Source organism: Aristolochia californica, unplaced genomic scaffold (assembly GCF_029961685.1).
Source record: "Aristolochia californica isolate CCGP_79_NKW_82.1479 unplaced genomic scaffold, dmAriCali1.0.hap1 SCAF_11, whole genome shotgun sequence".
NCBI classification, from domain to species: Eukaryota; Viridiplantae; Streptophyta; class Magnoliopsida; order Piperales; family Aristolochiaceae; genus Aristolochia; species Aristolochia californica.
In genome coordinates this window covers 29,314,484-29,329,631 of record NW_027181782.1, presented here as the reverse complement: position 1 = coordinate 29,329,631, position 15,148 = coordinate 29,314,484, and the positions used below count along the sequence as shown (strand labels likewise).

The window sequence follows — 15,148 nt, the reverse complement described above, 5'->3', positions numbered from 1 at the left end:
TTTTGGAAGGACTTGCCAATGAGGGTTAAATAAGTAATGAATTCATTAATACTAGATTAGGAATTTTATATTGTGTATTATTATTTTATATGTCAATCAATTACATCTGAATGATATATTTATTAGTTGTCACAATAACAGAAATATTAGTCAATAATTTATAACAATGATAGTAATAATTTTAATTATTAATATTTTTAAATAATGGGAATCAATAGTTAACAAATGAAATCCTACTTATAATAAAAATGGAAACTCATTCAAGCCATTTTTTTTTCAAAATAGAGACAACTTTGTATCCCAATCTAGGCTTGCAAATTTATCTTATGGGGTACACATATCATAACAAATGGCAAAACGAAAGTTTTTTCTAGAATCAAATAATAGCTATAGCAGGTATAACGGGTTCTACAGGTGAATTATTAGCAAATAATGTCTATAATTATTATAGGTCTTAATTTTGAATAAATTATTAATATATTCTTAATTTATTAATATCAAAGAGTAAATTTAATTAATTCATGTGGTAGTATCTTCTATATATAGATAATCAATAGGACTCTTATAATACTATATAATGTAAAATAAAATAAAAATATTAATAGATATTTTTTTGAGTAATAAATGATTATAATAATTAATAGGTATAATAATATTAAACATTTTTAATGATAATAAATATGTCAATAATTAATTTTTAATTATTAAAAATATGAATTTTAAAATGATTACTATGAATCAATAATAAACAATTAAAATCCCTAATAACAAAATGGAAAATATAAAATAATGTCTATATTAGAAATAATAATTGATAATGATAACTAATAATAATTAATAGCAAATTAATAATATTATTTAATTCTACTAATAAAAGATAATATATTATTAGTAATATAATGACAAATTTATTTTTATACCTAATAATAGTAATACTAGTGATCTAATAAGAAAGAATAATATTCATATTCTCACAGGTGACGATTTTATGTTTGTGAGAGTCAAACAAGTGCTTAGACCCTAAAACAATTTTATTTTTTTTGAATTTTTTCTTGTATGAATTGTCCTATACAAATGTCAAGGTCGATGACAAGTCGAGTCCTAATCTCAAGTCACATAACCTAATGTTTCTTTCTTCTTCAAGTAAACAAGATTAGTCAAAATTAAATGAAGGGTCCACAATGTAATAAACTTATGCATCACCAATTATTACAATATTTAAGTAAGTATATATGAAGATTTTTTTTCAAATTTTTAATTTTTAATTTTTTTTGAATTTTTTTGGTGAAGTTACCCTATACAAATCTCAAGGCCAACTCGAGGCAACTCGGTTCTACTCTCCCAAGCCAACTCATGATCGAGTAACGGTGAGTCTAGTGTCGATCCCAGAGTTGTAGAACCTTGCAGTAAAGTATGAACATTACTACAAATTTTACTAATAAAATCGCATAAACCTTTTGTCAAAGTGACTAAAAGTAGAGTGAAAATCTCAAATATATTAAAAAAAATCATTATTCAAGGTGGTATTAAAATTTGCTTTTGATATCTTCTACCACCAATGTGTGAAAATCACAAAAGAAGAAGTATAAAGGAGACCATGAAAAATTGAATAACTTCAGAATACTAATAAAGGCCATCAATGGTTTTGGTGCTCGAATACCATCCTCCACTAAGCCTCAGAATCAATATTCTTCTCCCTTTGCCACAGCCAAATCACAGTTTAAAATACGGTTTGGAGGAAATAAAAAGCCAAGTCTCTCCTCTACTACACAGAAAACTTTGTCTTTGTTTGAGTAATAAAACTAATCGTCTCTCCCAAACAGAAAACGTCTCGTTCAAACACTTGTCTCTGTTAATGGTAGCAGAAAATGATAGAAGAGAGGTTTGATGAGATTGTTGGTTATCGTTAGTCGGATCTTTCGAGTTTCTTATGCAGGTCAAAGGAGACGCAGCCGACCACAAATTTGGAAGTTTACTCGACGGCCGGAGAAGATTGATTGTCACCATCTTAAGACTCGAAGTCATCACAGTTATCGTGTAAACGAACCCTGGTTTTAATTATCAAGATTAACCCCATAAAAAAAAGAAAAGAAAAAGAAAAACGATATCATCATTCATCGCTTCGTTCAAACTCTGCGGTGGCTGTTGAGATTACGTGCATCCTCTGGAAGAAGAACATTGGTGATTGCCATTACAGTGATTGCCACGACGAGTTTTCTGATTTGTGACCAGGTGAGTTGACCCATAAACTTTGACCACTAGGATTGTTCCTCGATCAGCTGCACCGTCTCCACGTTGGCATCAACAAATTGTAAAAACTTTCCCAAAACTATTTTCCATTTCAAAATTAAATTCAAAATATGAAAGAAAAATGAAGGATAAAATGGTAAATATTGGCAAAGTACGGCTTCGGAAATTCTGCACATGCAGTACGGCAGATTGATTGAGCGGGGACAAAACGGTAAATGCGGCATGTAATTATGTTATATACGTCTGAAAAAAGAGTAGGAAAACTGAAGGGGTATAATAGTCAAAATGTGCAGCGCTCTCTGTAGCGCGTGAATGGAAGTCCTGCGGCTGCCGCGTGGACATATTCTCGCGTTTGTCTGCCGCGGTTTGTCTCGCGATATTTTGATTGTTGATTTCGTACGGTAGACTCTGCCACGCTGTATAAGCTCAGACCCCAACGCGTAGGCAGCGGTTGCCCCTAACGTCACGTCGCTCCAGAGCTCAGTGTCCGCAATGACTGTAATGTCCCTGTCTGCGATGAAGAATGAGAAAAAAATGAATTGTAATGTCTTCTCTCCCTTATTTTTCTCGCAGAAAAAAAAAAAAAAAAAAAAGGTGTGGAATTAAGAGAAGAGAAGTAGTTCTGCTTCTCGCCACCTCTTCCTGTTGTTGAGTTTTGCATTTTTCTTTTCAATCTGCTTCAATAAGCTGAAGAAACAAACCGAGTAAGAAAAGTGAAGGAGAAGAGTGGAGAGGTTTGAATCTTGCTTTCTGGTCATCTTTTCTCTGCAAAGCTAGGAGGGAAGAGAGAGAACCTGAGAGTCATGGGCTGCTGCGAGTCCTCCTTTCTGTCCGAGACTCACCCGGAAAAACTGCAGCAGCACAATCAGCATAATCAGAACCCTTCATATGGTCACGGACCTCCATCGTCTGCCGATGCCGAAGGCGGGCTGGGCGGGGTCCCACCCTTCTCTGAGTTCTCCCTTGCGGACCTCAAGGCTGCCACCAACAACTTCAGCTCTGACTTCATCGTCTCTGAGAGCGGGGAGAAAGCCCCAAATCTCGTCTACAAGGGTCGCCTCCAGAACCGCCGATGGATTGCCGTGAAGAAATTCACCAAGATGGCCTGGCCTAATCCGAAGCAGTTTGCCGTCAGTAATTTTGCTTGTCTTCTTCCTGATTTCATGTGTTTTCTGGCTTATTTGTTCCTGGGTTTTAGTCACTCCGGGTTTTGCTTATGGGTCTTACAGGAGGAAGCTTGGGGCGTGGGGAAATTGCGTCACCGGAGGTTGGCCAATTTGATTGGCTACTGCTGCGATGGAGACGAGAGGCTGCTTGTTGCAGAATACATGCCCAACGATACACTTGCCAAGCATCTCTTTCATTGTATGTAGTTTAGATTCCCCTCCCTCCCTCCCTCCCCGTTCTTTAAGCCCTTCTGATATTGCATTCTCGCCATTTGTCATGAAATTAGCTAACCTATTATTCCGGTCATCCTATTTGTGCGATTTACGTGCAAATCCCGAAATTTTGGGGGCTAAATCTAACTTTTAGGTCGAGGGTGTTCTTACTATCTCCGGCTTTTGACTAGAAACATTGCTAGTGACACACTTATTTTTTATTAATCTTGGATCTTCCACATTTTGTCCCAAATTAGTGCTTTTACCTATTCCGGTAATATATGTTCTTTCTAGTTGTTATAATGAGACTGGACCCGCCAACTTATGTTGCATTACTTAATCTTGGGTACACTTACAGGGGAAAATCAGACTATTGACTGGGCTATGCGTTTAAGAGTTGCACTGTACATTGCTGAAGCTCTGGTTTATTGCAGTAGTGAGGGACGGCCATTGTATCACGACCTCAATGCTTATAGAGTTCTCTTTGATGAGGTGATTTGATCGATCTTTTCCTCTGTGCTAGTCTTTCTGCTTATAATTATAAATTACGTATTAGTTTTTCTAGTACTGGAAAGAAGCTAATGTCATCTAGATTAATCATTATACTCTTTAGGAGATGCTTCCCATGTTCTGACAGGAGGGATTTCTTTGCTGATTCAATTTCTCTGTTTTGACCAGTTTTTGAACCTTCAGTAGTTGTTTTAAGAGTTATACCCTTGACAGACTCTGTTGACGATGCTTCTCGGTTGTTCTAGAGGAGCAGGCAATCTACAATGTTCTCAGCTATTCTGCTTATCTTTTACAATAAAAAAAGGAGTAACTGACACCATTGCATGAGTGATCAGTGACACAGTGACACTGACCAAGAATGAATGTTTGTGGAATTTTCTGTGAGCTTTTCAGTCACTGTGATCAGAAGTTGTGGAGATTTATTTTTCTGGGCACTAGAGCATCTTTTAGTAATTGTAACAGTTCTCCACGTTTGCACGTTTATGGGATTAATAATGCACAGTTTCAGTTAAATGCATCTATGTTCAATTGAAGAGAATCTTTGAACAAAGTTGTGTGTGTTTTTTTTTTGCTTTTTTTGTGAATGATAATAGAGGTTTGGTTTGGTGATTGCTTCTTTGAACATTTCTGTGAGATTAGTTGAATGATCATAGGTAGTGGTTTAAGGTGATAGAATTTTCCAACAATTTCTGGAATTTGCAAAATGGGGTTAGATTTTATATATCCAATTGATAGCCGGATGTGATTGGGGTGCTCATCATTTTCATATTCTTTTTGACTTGTGTTCTGTATAGTCAGATAACCTAATATGTTGCACCTAGGAGCTAACTGAGAGATGCAATAGTTTCAACTATGAGAAGAGTTGGAGAATATCAATGAATAGATAAAAATGCCAGGAATTGTTGGGATGGCACCTGGTGCTTTCAAGTACTTTAGATTTTTCAGATTCTCGATTTTCTGATGGTGTGGGAGGTACATAATCTTTGGGCTGCACCCTCACTGATTCCTTTGTTGTTTACAATCATATTGTTTATGTATTTTTTTCCATGGAAAGTTGGAGTGTCAAAGTTAGATCTTGTTGGATCCCGGAATGGTAAAGCGTCTCTAATTCATGCTGCTGATAGCTGAATGCTTCTTCGGTCAGTGTCTGTTGTGACTTGATGCTACCAATTGAACAAAAAGATATGGGATCAAACTGCAATTAGTCTGGAGGAAGAACCTTTTTCGTTCACTCATTTTTCAGATTCACTGCTCTCTGCTTCTGATCTGGTCTGAGACCTATTTTAGATTGATATGGAGATGATATTGGTAATATCCTCTTTCCATAAATGATGATACTGGTAATATCAGGCGATTCCTGTACAAGGTAGGAATTGAATGATGATATCTGAGAGTTTGTGGAAAAAAAAGCAGAGGTTTCAATTTTTTTTTGACAGTGGTTGGGGTTTGAAGTCTTTTTGTTTGGAGGAAAATTTTAAAAAGGTTGGATACTTTCGTAATTGATTGGGAAAAAAATTCAGTTGAAAAAGTGAAGGAAAACAAGATAAAAACTGATTTGATGGATTGAAAAAAATAAGAAAAAAACTGTGGCTCGGTTATTTCCTTGTGGACTAATTCTTCCCAGATAAGCTCTTCAGCATTTATTCAATGGCTCAAACTAAGAGAGTTACCTAAATGATTGAGTTTTTTATATTCAAGAAGAAAAACATATATAGTCATCTCCCTAGTGTATAGACAAAAAATCTATTTCTTTTGCATGCATGGCCTCTTTCAAGTGTGTCAATGGTAGCTTATAGGATGTGAGCAAATTCGTGACCTGAAACAATACTTTTGTTCATTTTGAGTGTTGTAATGATTCCAGTATTTACCGATATATAAGAATCTGATATGAAACCCAACACTCTACTAATGTGGTAGCTTCTTTTTCTTCATGTTTCTCTCTAGCAACTAGAAACCAAAATTTTCTCAGTGGTGGAATGTTCTGTTCAGGGTCAGGTTAAGTAGGCATTGGAACAGACTTTCAACAGATGTCAGTCTCGTCTCATTTGATGTACATACTCTCATTTTGATCATTATATACTTCTTATACTGTTAAAATAAAGTTTAGTTTTGGCTACAGAAGAAAGAAAACTAAGCTCGTCTTTCGTTTTCTCTTCATTCCCTAAATCACATGTTTGGACTTCAATGCTGAATGCATTTTCATCTGAAATGTTTCTAGCTTCTCAATGTAAGCCCCTTAGTGATACTCCCACTATTCTTTTGGTGAGGTGACAGTGGTGCCAACAGAGAAAAGGGACACTGACACCAAGGGAGTAGGGATAAGGGATGTCTATGCCAACAGCAATAATGCTGACAGTCAGGAAGGCATAGGCTTTTTTAGGCAAGGACTCTCTCCTAGACTTTAAATTGTTCTTTTAACTCTTTCAGATAATGCTGACAGTCAGGAAGGCAGTCTTTTTAGGCAAGGGCTCTCTCATAAACTTTAAATTGTTCCTTTAACTCTTTGGGATTGTCTTGTAAACTTGAAGTTGTGGGTGAGAAAGCATTCTACATTTCATTGCTACATGCAATGTGAAATTGTTTGTGTTGTCTTCTTCATTTTTTATTGAAACTATCACCAGGTTTTGGTCTTTGGACAGGATAGTTGCTGGAGTTCTTGCTGTTGATTTCTTACAGAAACACTCAGCTTATTATTATTATACGTTTCTTTTTAGGATGGTGATCCACGGCTTTCATGTTTTGGACTGATGAAAAATAGCCGGGATGGCAAAAGTTACAGCACAAATCTGGCTTACACTCCTCCGGAGTATCTAAGAAATGGTATTCAACTTATGTCAATGAAAGCTTCTTTTTTTGTTTTTTTGTTTTTTGTTTTGTTTTTGAAAATCTATGTCAGTGAAAACATAGACATACAAATGTAGCATGTTATATTCATTATGTGCGACAATGAAGTAGCATAGTTTCATATGCACCAGGTAAAATTATTGTAAATTATTGTCAATTTTAGCGAGAGCCAATTTAATACAAAAACTCTGCGGATCCCACTTTTATGTGGAACATGAGTTTTTGGTAGTCTGCTACCCAAAGGAGGAGGTTCATGTAAAAGCACATGGTGATTTCAGCTACATTTTCCTCTATGTAATCACCAATATTCTTTCTTGTAGGGAGAGTTACTCCTGAAAGTGTAATATTCAGCTTTGGTACTGTCCTTTTGGATCTTCTTAGTGGGAAGCACATCCCTCCAAGTCATGTAAGTTCTTTGACTGGCTTGCTAGTTCAGGTGCTAGTGAACTGAGAGATTTTGAAAAGCAAATACTTTATGCTATTTTTTATTTTTTATTTTTCATTTTTGTGTTGATCATGTAAAACATTATTGTAAAATGAGTTCTTTATTGGAGGCACTTCCCTCTTATCTAAAATCTAGTATATGAGAGGGTTTTATTCTTTCCATGCTTTTGTGTGCTCCAGGCACTTGATATGATAAGGGGCAAAAATATTCTACTTTTGATGGATTCACATCTAGAGGGTAACTTCTCAACAGAAGAGGGAACTGTACTTGTTGGCCTTGCTTCTCGATGTTTGCAATATGAACCTAGAGAACGGCCGAATCCCAAGGACCTTGTTGCCACACTTGCTCCATTGCAAACCAAACCAGAGGTATGTCCTTCTTGTTCGCTGGATGATGACCATCTTTAGCATATGATTACATATATGCAATTATATGTGATGTGCATCGCAAGAAGTGGTGATGTTGAACTCTTATTGTAAGAACTTCACAGAAATTCATATTTGTTGATTGCTTCTCTGAACACATGAAAATTCAAATTACAGAAGATATCAATCACCTTAAAATACATGTAGAGGTTGTGGATTCAAAAAATGGTGCTCAGATAACCAGAATGTCTTGTAAAGCCTGTGAATGGGTAGCTTGATTCTAAAAACATGTCTAAGATCCAGAATATAAAAAACACAAACCCAAAAAACTAGGATTTGGGTGAATCTGGGAAAAAAAAAGGATATGGGGAAGTTAACATCTGTTAATCGGTGTGTAATGATCAAGTATCTTAATAATTTTGAGGTAAACTTAGATATGCATCCACCTGGCAACAACAATTTGTTACCTATTTTTATGAACATAGCCATGAAGAATGTACTTGGTTTCTTAAATTCAGTTTTGTCATGTTTTTTGCACTTTGATGTTTGTTTTCCAACAATCTGTAATCCATTGATGTACTTTCTGAATGAGAGAATAAGAAAACTGGAATATGTAACGGGAAGACATTCATCTCATTAGTCTATCCTAATCAAATTTAAATAAGTAAATAGAAAATAAAGAAAAAAACTTGGTGCTGGCTTAATTTTGCTAACTTGTTGTTGCTTTTTGATGTGCCATTCTTTTACCTTTATAGTTCTGGATGAACTGTCCAGATCTTGTGAATTTGATAGGGCTACGCTTGAAATCCTCCAGAGTGACAACTTGAATTGTATGACAATTTAGTGTTTCTGTCAGTGATACTCTGATAAGTTTGAGTCTGGTTCCATCCTAAAAGGACTACCCACATAGGAGGTGTAATACCTATACTAACACCCCCTTTCAGATTCAGGCCCGATAGAACAGACAGATAGGCCTGCAATGTGGCCATATAAATGAGCCACAGACAAACAAGTTTGGGCCTAATCCTAGTGCTGATACCATAATAAGTTTGAGCATGGTTGTATCCTAAAATAACTTATCACTTAGGAGGCTTATTGTTCAAACTTAAGTACCAATTGATACCCAAGCAATTTCAAGTGGGACTTATTGATACCATTCTATGAAAGAGCATGCAATACCATGGCATATGAGGAGAAAAGCTTATCTGTTTTTGTGTTTTCCTAGATTTACTTTTTGCTTCATTGCTATTGGTCTGTGCCTGCTGTTTCTGCATCAGCATTATTCTAGAAGTCAAGAGCGTAGAAGTGCTGACCTCTTGGCACAATGTGAACTTTGTCCTCCCTTGGTAGAGTTTGAATGAATCAAAACACATTCCAATGGCAAATAAATTGCTGTATGACTGTAATTTGTGGTATACAGGTACCATCATATGTCATGCTGGGCATTCCAAAGCATGAGGATGCTCCTCCCTCACTACCTCAGCATCCTCTTTCTCCCATGGGTGAAGCTTGTTCCCGCATGGACCTCACTGCAATCCATCAGATCCTAGTCATGACCTACTACCGGGATGATGAAGGAACGAATGAGGTATTTGTTGTATTTGTCATTTCTTCATCTACCCATGATTTTTCAAAGAAATGTTGCAGCAATCTATGGAATGTTTTGTTTGGAGTTTACAATTGTTCTTCTGGTTTCAGTTGTCTTTCCAAGAATGGACACAACAGATGAGAGATATGCTAGAGGCTAGAAAAAGAGGGGACTTTGCTTTTCGTGACAAAGATTTTAAAACAGCCATCGACTGTTATACCCAGGTACATCTTCATTTTGTCTCTGATCTGTTGTTCCTGAATGCAGTGAGAGTATTATTATCAATGCAGTATGTGTTTTATCTCGAAATCACTAAACAACAATGAGCAGATTATGTCTAGGATCATGGTCAAAGCTTCTAAGTAGGAATCTTGTATACAAATTGCAACTATGTGTAGTTGGTGATCGTTTAGGGGCACTTGCAGCTGGACCTATCAAACGGACAGAATGGAATTTCATTTGCTATGTAACATGGAGACGAATTAGATTAGACGTAGATGTGGCTTGGCAAAAATAATATAGAAGTTTTGGTTATTTAAGCCTTCCTCCTCAAGTTGCCCCCTTAAAGTCTATCCGGAATCATAGAAAAAACAATATATTTGTGACAGAGCTGTCAAAAAGCAAAGAAAATTGGTGAAAAAGTGAAAAAGTTCCAAGTGAATCAAAATAGTCTCACTTGTCAATTGCATAAAAGGGACATAAAATATAATAGAAAGAGAAAAACGAAACTTCATTTTGATGTAAAACTGGTTGAATGTTATTCCTTTTTATGTTATTTTTTCTTCACTTGTTTCATGCTCTACGATGCTCCTTTATTCCTTCGTCTTGAAGATTACGACGAATGGAAATTTCTGTTCAAGTGCAGATTGTGATGCTTATTGTTAGTCCTCATTCTTGACTTTTTCATCTTCATGTTTACCCCCTTGCAGTTCATAGATGTGGGGACCATGGTCTCTCCCACAGTTTATGCTAGGCGGAGTTTGTGCCATCTTCTGTGCGACCAACCTGATGCTGCTCTACGAGATGCAATGCAAGCGCAATGTGTCTACCCAGATTGGCCTACTGCATTCTATATGCAAGCAGTGGCCTTGGCCAAGCTTAACATGGACAAGGATGCCGCAGACATGTTGAATGAAGCGGCAGGACTAGAAGAGAAGAGACAAAAAGGAGGGAGATGATCGTGAAGATAGGCACTGCGAAGTGGTTGTAATAATTGAGTGATGAGTAATACCACCTTTTGCCTTTTTTTTTATTTTAATTTTTTTATTTCACGAACATGTCAATTTATCTGTAATCCGATTGTTGGTGGGTTGTAGCCCTCTCAACAAAAATGTAATATAGAGAAAGACTTGATTTACATTAATGCATGTGGTTTTCCCATCTAGGAGTGGTGGTTTTGAGCCTCAGTGTAAATTACAACAAAAATCACAGGACTCATGCAACAAACTGCTCGGCCTGCCCATCGATGAAGAGACTCATGAATTCTTCCCCATCGACAGTCTCCTTCTCTAGCAGGAGTTGAGCAAGCTTGTGGAGAATATCAATGTGCGTGGTGATGATTTGCTTGGCTCTTGAATAAGCAATCTCAACCAGTTCTCTTACTTCTGCATCAACCACATCGGCTGTTGCCATGGAGTAATCTTTCTGAGACGACATCTGATGACCCAAGAGCATATTAATTAGAACACAGGAAAATTTTGGGCAAGGGCAATCATGGAGCAAATCTTGGTTTAAAATTTCAGTACCTGTTGACCCAAGAAGGGATTGCCACCAGGGCCTCCGATGGCAACTTGTCCAATTTTTTTGCTGAAGCCGAACCTCTCAACCATTTGCCTTGCCACCCGAGAGACCTGCATGAAGTCATTTGAAGCTCCAGTTGTGACGTTCTCTGTTCCAAATATGACTTCTTCAGCAACCCTGCAGGGAGATAAAAGAGTTCAAAATGAGCAACTAAATGTACAAGAAACTGTAGCTAGAATATGTGGATTACCAATAGAAGTAAAAATACCTTCCACCAAGAGCAACAGCCATCTGATTCTCCAGGTAGCTTCTGCTGTAGAGCCCAGACTCGAGCCTCTCTTCACTTGGAGCAAAGAAAGTCAATCCACCAGCTTGGCCACGAGGGATAATGGAAATCTTGGCAACGGGATCATACTCCGGCATTAATGCTCCCACCAGAGCATGCCCGGCCTCTGCAAAGGACGACTGACACGGTTAGCCAAACATCACCAAGAAAACGGGCAGAGAAGATTGCGGTAGAGTGAATTACCATGATATGCAACTAGTTTCTTCTTCTCTTCTGAGACTACGGCATTTTTCTTCTCAGGTCCAGCGATTATCCTTTCTAGGGCATCAGATATCTCATCTTTGCTAATCTCTTTGAGATCCCGTCTAGCAGCCAGTATAGCAGCTTCATTCATTAGGTTCTGCAGATCTGCTCCAGTGAAACCTGGTGTTCTTCTAGCAATCTTTTCGAAGTCAACATCCTTTGCTAGTGCTTTGCCTCTCGAGTGAACCTGTCATATCATATGAATTAGTGATTCATGATAGAGCAGCCTGAACTGAGATGTAAAATCTATTCCATGGTTTCCCACTCAAAAGTACTTTTGAGAACTTTCTACACTACTTTCCGGTAACTTCAAAAGCAATTTGAGTGTAGTTTTTCAGTTTTTCAGTCAGACGATTGGTAGGGATTTAAGGTTTCAAAGTGGTAGTGTATGAATTGAGCACTTAAACTGAAAAATGGAGAAAGATCTTTCATCATCTCAACGTACCTGAAGAATCTTTACTCTACCAGCAACATCAGGCCTGTCGACTGTAACTTGGCGATCGAACCTTCCCGGCCTCAACAACGCCGCATCAAGAACATCTGGCCTGTTAGTGGCCGCTAATACAATCACTCCACTATTCCCAGAAAACCCATCCATCTCCGTCAAAAGCTGGTTAATAGTTTGCTCCCTCTCGTCATTTCCACCTCCGAGCCCTGCTCCACGCTGCCTTCCAACAGCATCTATTTCATCTATGAACACAATGCAAGGTGCTTTTGATTTCGCCTTCTCAAACAAATCTCGAACCCTGGACGCCCCCACACCCACAAACAACTCCACGAATTCTGATGCCGCGCATGAGAAAAACGGAACCCCCGCCTCTCCGGCCACTGCACGGGCCAGAAGGGTCTTCCCTGTCCCAGGGGGACCTACTAGAAGGCACCCTTTTGGAATTTTCGCTCCCAATGCGGTATACTTATCGGGATTCTTCAAGAAATCGACAACTTCCTGTAATTCAAGCTTCGCTTGATCAGCTCCTGCAACATCAGCGAATGCGACGCCAGTTTCAGGAACCTCCTGGAATTTAGATTTGGAGCGTCCGAAGTCCATTGGCCCGCCTAGGCCGCCAGGTCCGCCGGGGCCGCCCTGAGCACGGCGGAATAGGAAGAAGAGCCCAGCGAAGGCGAGGAAGGGGAAAATCAAGTTCCCGATAAAACCAAACAAACCATTTCCAGAATCACCCTCAGAAACGGAAATATCCACCCCGTTCATCGCAAGGATGTCGATAAGATCGGGGTCATTAGGGACAATCACGGTTGCTCGCCGGCCATCGACGGCGGTGAGCTGGAGGCCGCTCCCGTCCTTGCTGAACCGCACTCTCTCTACTTTCCCCTTCTTTACGGCGTTGAGGAACTCGCTGTACCGCCACTGAGATCCCTCCGGAAGGTCCGACGCTGCCGTCTGTGGCTTAGAGGCCGTCAAAAGCAGGTTCTGTGTAAACGACGAATTGGATTTCGTTGCTTCCGACTGGAGCTCGGGAATAAACTGCGGTTGCGAAGGGGGATTTGTATCTGGGTCTGCAGCAAGAGCAGAAGGCGCCTGGAGAGATATATTGGAGAGAAGGAAGGTGGCCAAGGTAACTTGAGAGGGGAAATTCGCTAGGTTTGAAGGCTTCGAGAAATCGGGTTTTTTGCTCAGAGGAGAAAGGAAAAAGTGATTCGTTGTGGGTTTTCTTCTAGGAAGCAAGAAAGACGGGCTTGATTTTGTTCTACGGTGGAGTTTGGTGCCATGGAAGGCGGAGAAAAGTAGAGGATTGCTGGTTGAAGCCGTCATTTCTGCCCACTCACTCAGACTCTACGCTTCTCTCACTACCCAATCCGGTTACAGTCCGCCCGTTTAAGAGTGAAAGAATAAAACAAAATAAACTGAAGGATATGATTTCTGGATTTCGATGATCAAAAGTGTATGAAAATGATTCCTAATACGTTTCAGTATAGATATTTCGATTCCGCGGTGTTGAGAATATTGGGTATTGAGACTATATGAAGACTACACGGTGTTGAGTGTGGAAGGAAGATATAGACCAGAATATGTTATGTTTGAGTCACATTCTTTTCCAAAATGATTAACAATTTATGACGCCTATTGTTTAAATTTATAAAGTTGTTGATTTTTAGATTACGAAGAGAGAAAAAGAGAAAGACACCCATTGAGAGAAAAATATGAGGAAGAAGAGGTTATGGACATATTTCCTAACCCTTCTTTAAGTTTAATTTATAGATTAATCAAACTAATATTATAATAATACACTTAAAACTTAACCTAATTATATTAATGCCATCTCTATGCGATAACTCTTTATTTACCATCCTGTCATCGTTGTATGGGTTTGTGGGCCTTCTCCTTGATCTATAACCCTTGAACCCATCTTCTACATCTCTTGGATGGGTGGACCTTCCTTGGTCTTATGGACTTGGGCTCATCTTCCAACACTCTTGGATATGTGGGCCTTCCTTGGTCGTGTGGGCTTGGACCCATCTTCCAACACTCTCCCTCAAGCTCGAGGTGAGAGAACATCATAAACTCCCAACTTGCTGCAAATGGTGTATAAGATCTTCTTGCATAAAATGACAGTCATCTATATCTTCCAATACTCCCCCTCACGCTGGTGGTCTCTTCTATGAGGCCCAACTGGCATAAGATAAGTGAGAGTAAAATCACTCCAAGCCATATGACATCGCTTTATACTCCAGTTATAACTCATGTTGGATGTAGGGTACACTCCTATCTTCTATAGGTAATTGGTCTATACACAGTGCTTAGAAGTGTAATAAAACTCCTCCATCACCTTGTCCCTCGAATTATCAAGTAACCGTATAATAAGATACAAAATAATATTTACTCATGTTTATTTGACTTAATAACTTCTATGTAAATAATGAAGTAAATACTTATCTGGGCAAAAGATTTTATGTAGACTGTATAGATAATTTTATGTAGGGTTAATGTACAGAAATTATGCCCAATTTTAGGTAGAGGTCAAGCTCAAATTTTATGTAAAATGTATGCATAATTTTATATACAGTTTATTTGGCATGTATTTTATACAAAATTTTAAATGTATGTTGGAGTTCGAACTCAAACTCTAATTCGGTTAAAATTATTGGGCTCGTGTTTGATTAAGAACTAATCTGAGCCAAATCAACTCACAAATAGTCGATGTCATAGTTCAATATTCAACTTCGACACTTAAACATGAAACAATATTTGGCAAATCAGCTTCCACACTTACCTTGGTACAACATTGAAGAATGTGGTGTTAAAGTAGGAATCAAAGTTGAAGTTAAAGTCCTTTCTCGTTTCCAATTTGCAAAGAAGCTCTCTTGAGAATCATTGTCCTCCTATGGATTCTCCTATTAGGAGTGAAACTCTTCACTGACAAGGAAAATCTCAGACATGAACAAGAGAACTCCTTGTCCCTAATACCGCAACAAAAACCA

General features: G+C 38.3%; 2 protein-coding genes across 2 annotated transcripts; one reads left to right on the top strand and one right to left on the bottom strand.

The window, feature by feature from the left end:
* Nucleotides 1-2,826: 2,826 nt before the first annotated feature.
* LOC137944717 (serine/threonine-protein kinase BSK1-like) lies at nt 2,827-10,784 on the top strand. Its single transcript, XM_068790439.1, has 9 exons — nt 2,827-3,380; nt 3,480-3,615; nt 3,988-4,121; nt 6,854-6,959; nt 7,304-7,389; nt 7,608-7,796; nt 9,214-9,381; nt 9,492-9,605; nt 10,311-10,784. The coding sequence occupies exons 1-9, from the start codon at nt 3,054-3,056 to the stop codon at nt 10,557-10,559; spliced, it is 1,509 nt and encodes a 502-aa protein (XP_068646540.1). The 5' UTR covers nt 2,827-3,053; the 3' UTR covers nt 10,560-10,784.
* A 31-nt stretch (nt 10,785-10,815) lies between these two features.
* Nucleotides 10,816-13,535, bottom strand: LOC137944716 (ATP-dependent zinc metalloprotease FTSH, chloroplastic-like). Its single transcript, XM_068790438.1, has 5 exons — nt 12,156-13,535; nt 11,651-11,897; nt 11,390-11,573; nt 11,127-11,298; nt 10,816-11,037 (listed from the first exon to the last, which is right to left on the bottom strand). Exons 1-5 carry the CDS (start codon nt 13,479-13,481, stop codon nt 10,816-10,818), a joined length of 2,151 nt encoding a protein of 716 aa, XP_068646539.1. The 5' UTR covers nt 13,482-13,535.
* Between the last annotated feature and the right edge of the window lie 1,613 nt (nt 13,536-15,148).

What these genes read in the sequence shown, in the direction of transcription:
- LOC137944717 (XM_068790439.1), top strand. Translation starts at nt 3,054, where the DNA reads ATGGGCTGCTGCGAGTCCTCCTTTCTGTCCGAGACTCACCCGGAAAAA. An exon ending in TGCCAAGCATCTCTTTCATT is followed by an intron (nt 3,616 to 3,987) that starts GTATGTAGTTTA and finishes GTACACTTACAG; the next exon opens with GGGAAAATCAGACTATTGAC. An exon ending in CCATCGACTGTTATACCCAG is followed by an intron (nt 9,606 to 10,310) that starts GTACATCTTCAT and finishes ACCCCCTTGCAG; the next exon opens with TTCATAGATGTGGGGACCAT.
- LOC137944716 (XM_068790438.1), bottom strand. Translation starts at nt 13,481, where the DNA reads ATGACGGCTTCAACCAGCAATCCTCTACTTTTCTCCGCCTTCCATGGC. An exon ending in GAAACTAGTTGCATATCATG is followed by an intron (nt 11,574 to 11,650) that starts GTAATTCACTCT and finishes CGTCCTTTGCAG; the next exon opens with AGGCCGGGCATGCTCTGGTG. An exon ending in ATCCCTTCTTGGGTCAACAG is followed by an intron (nt 11,038 to 11,126) that starts GTACTGAAATTT and finishes TTGGGTCATCAG; the next exon opens with ATGTCGTCTCAGAAAGATTA.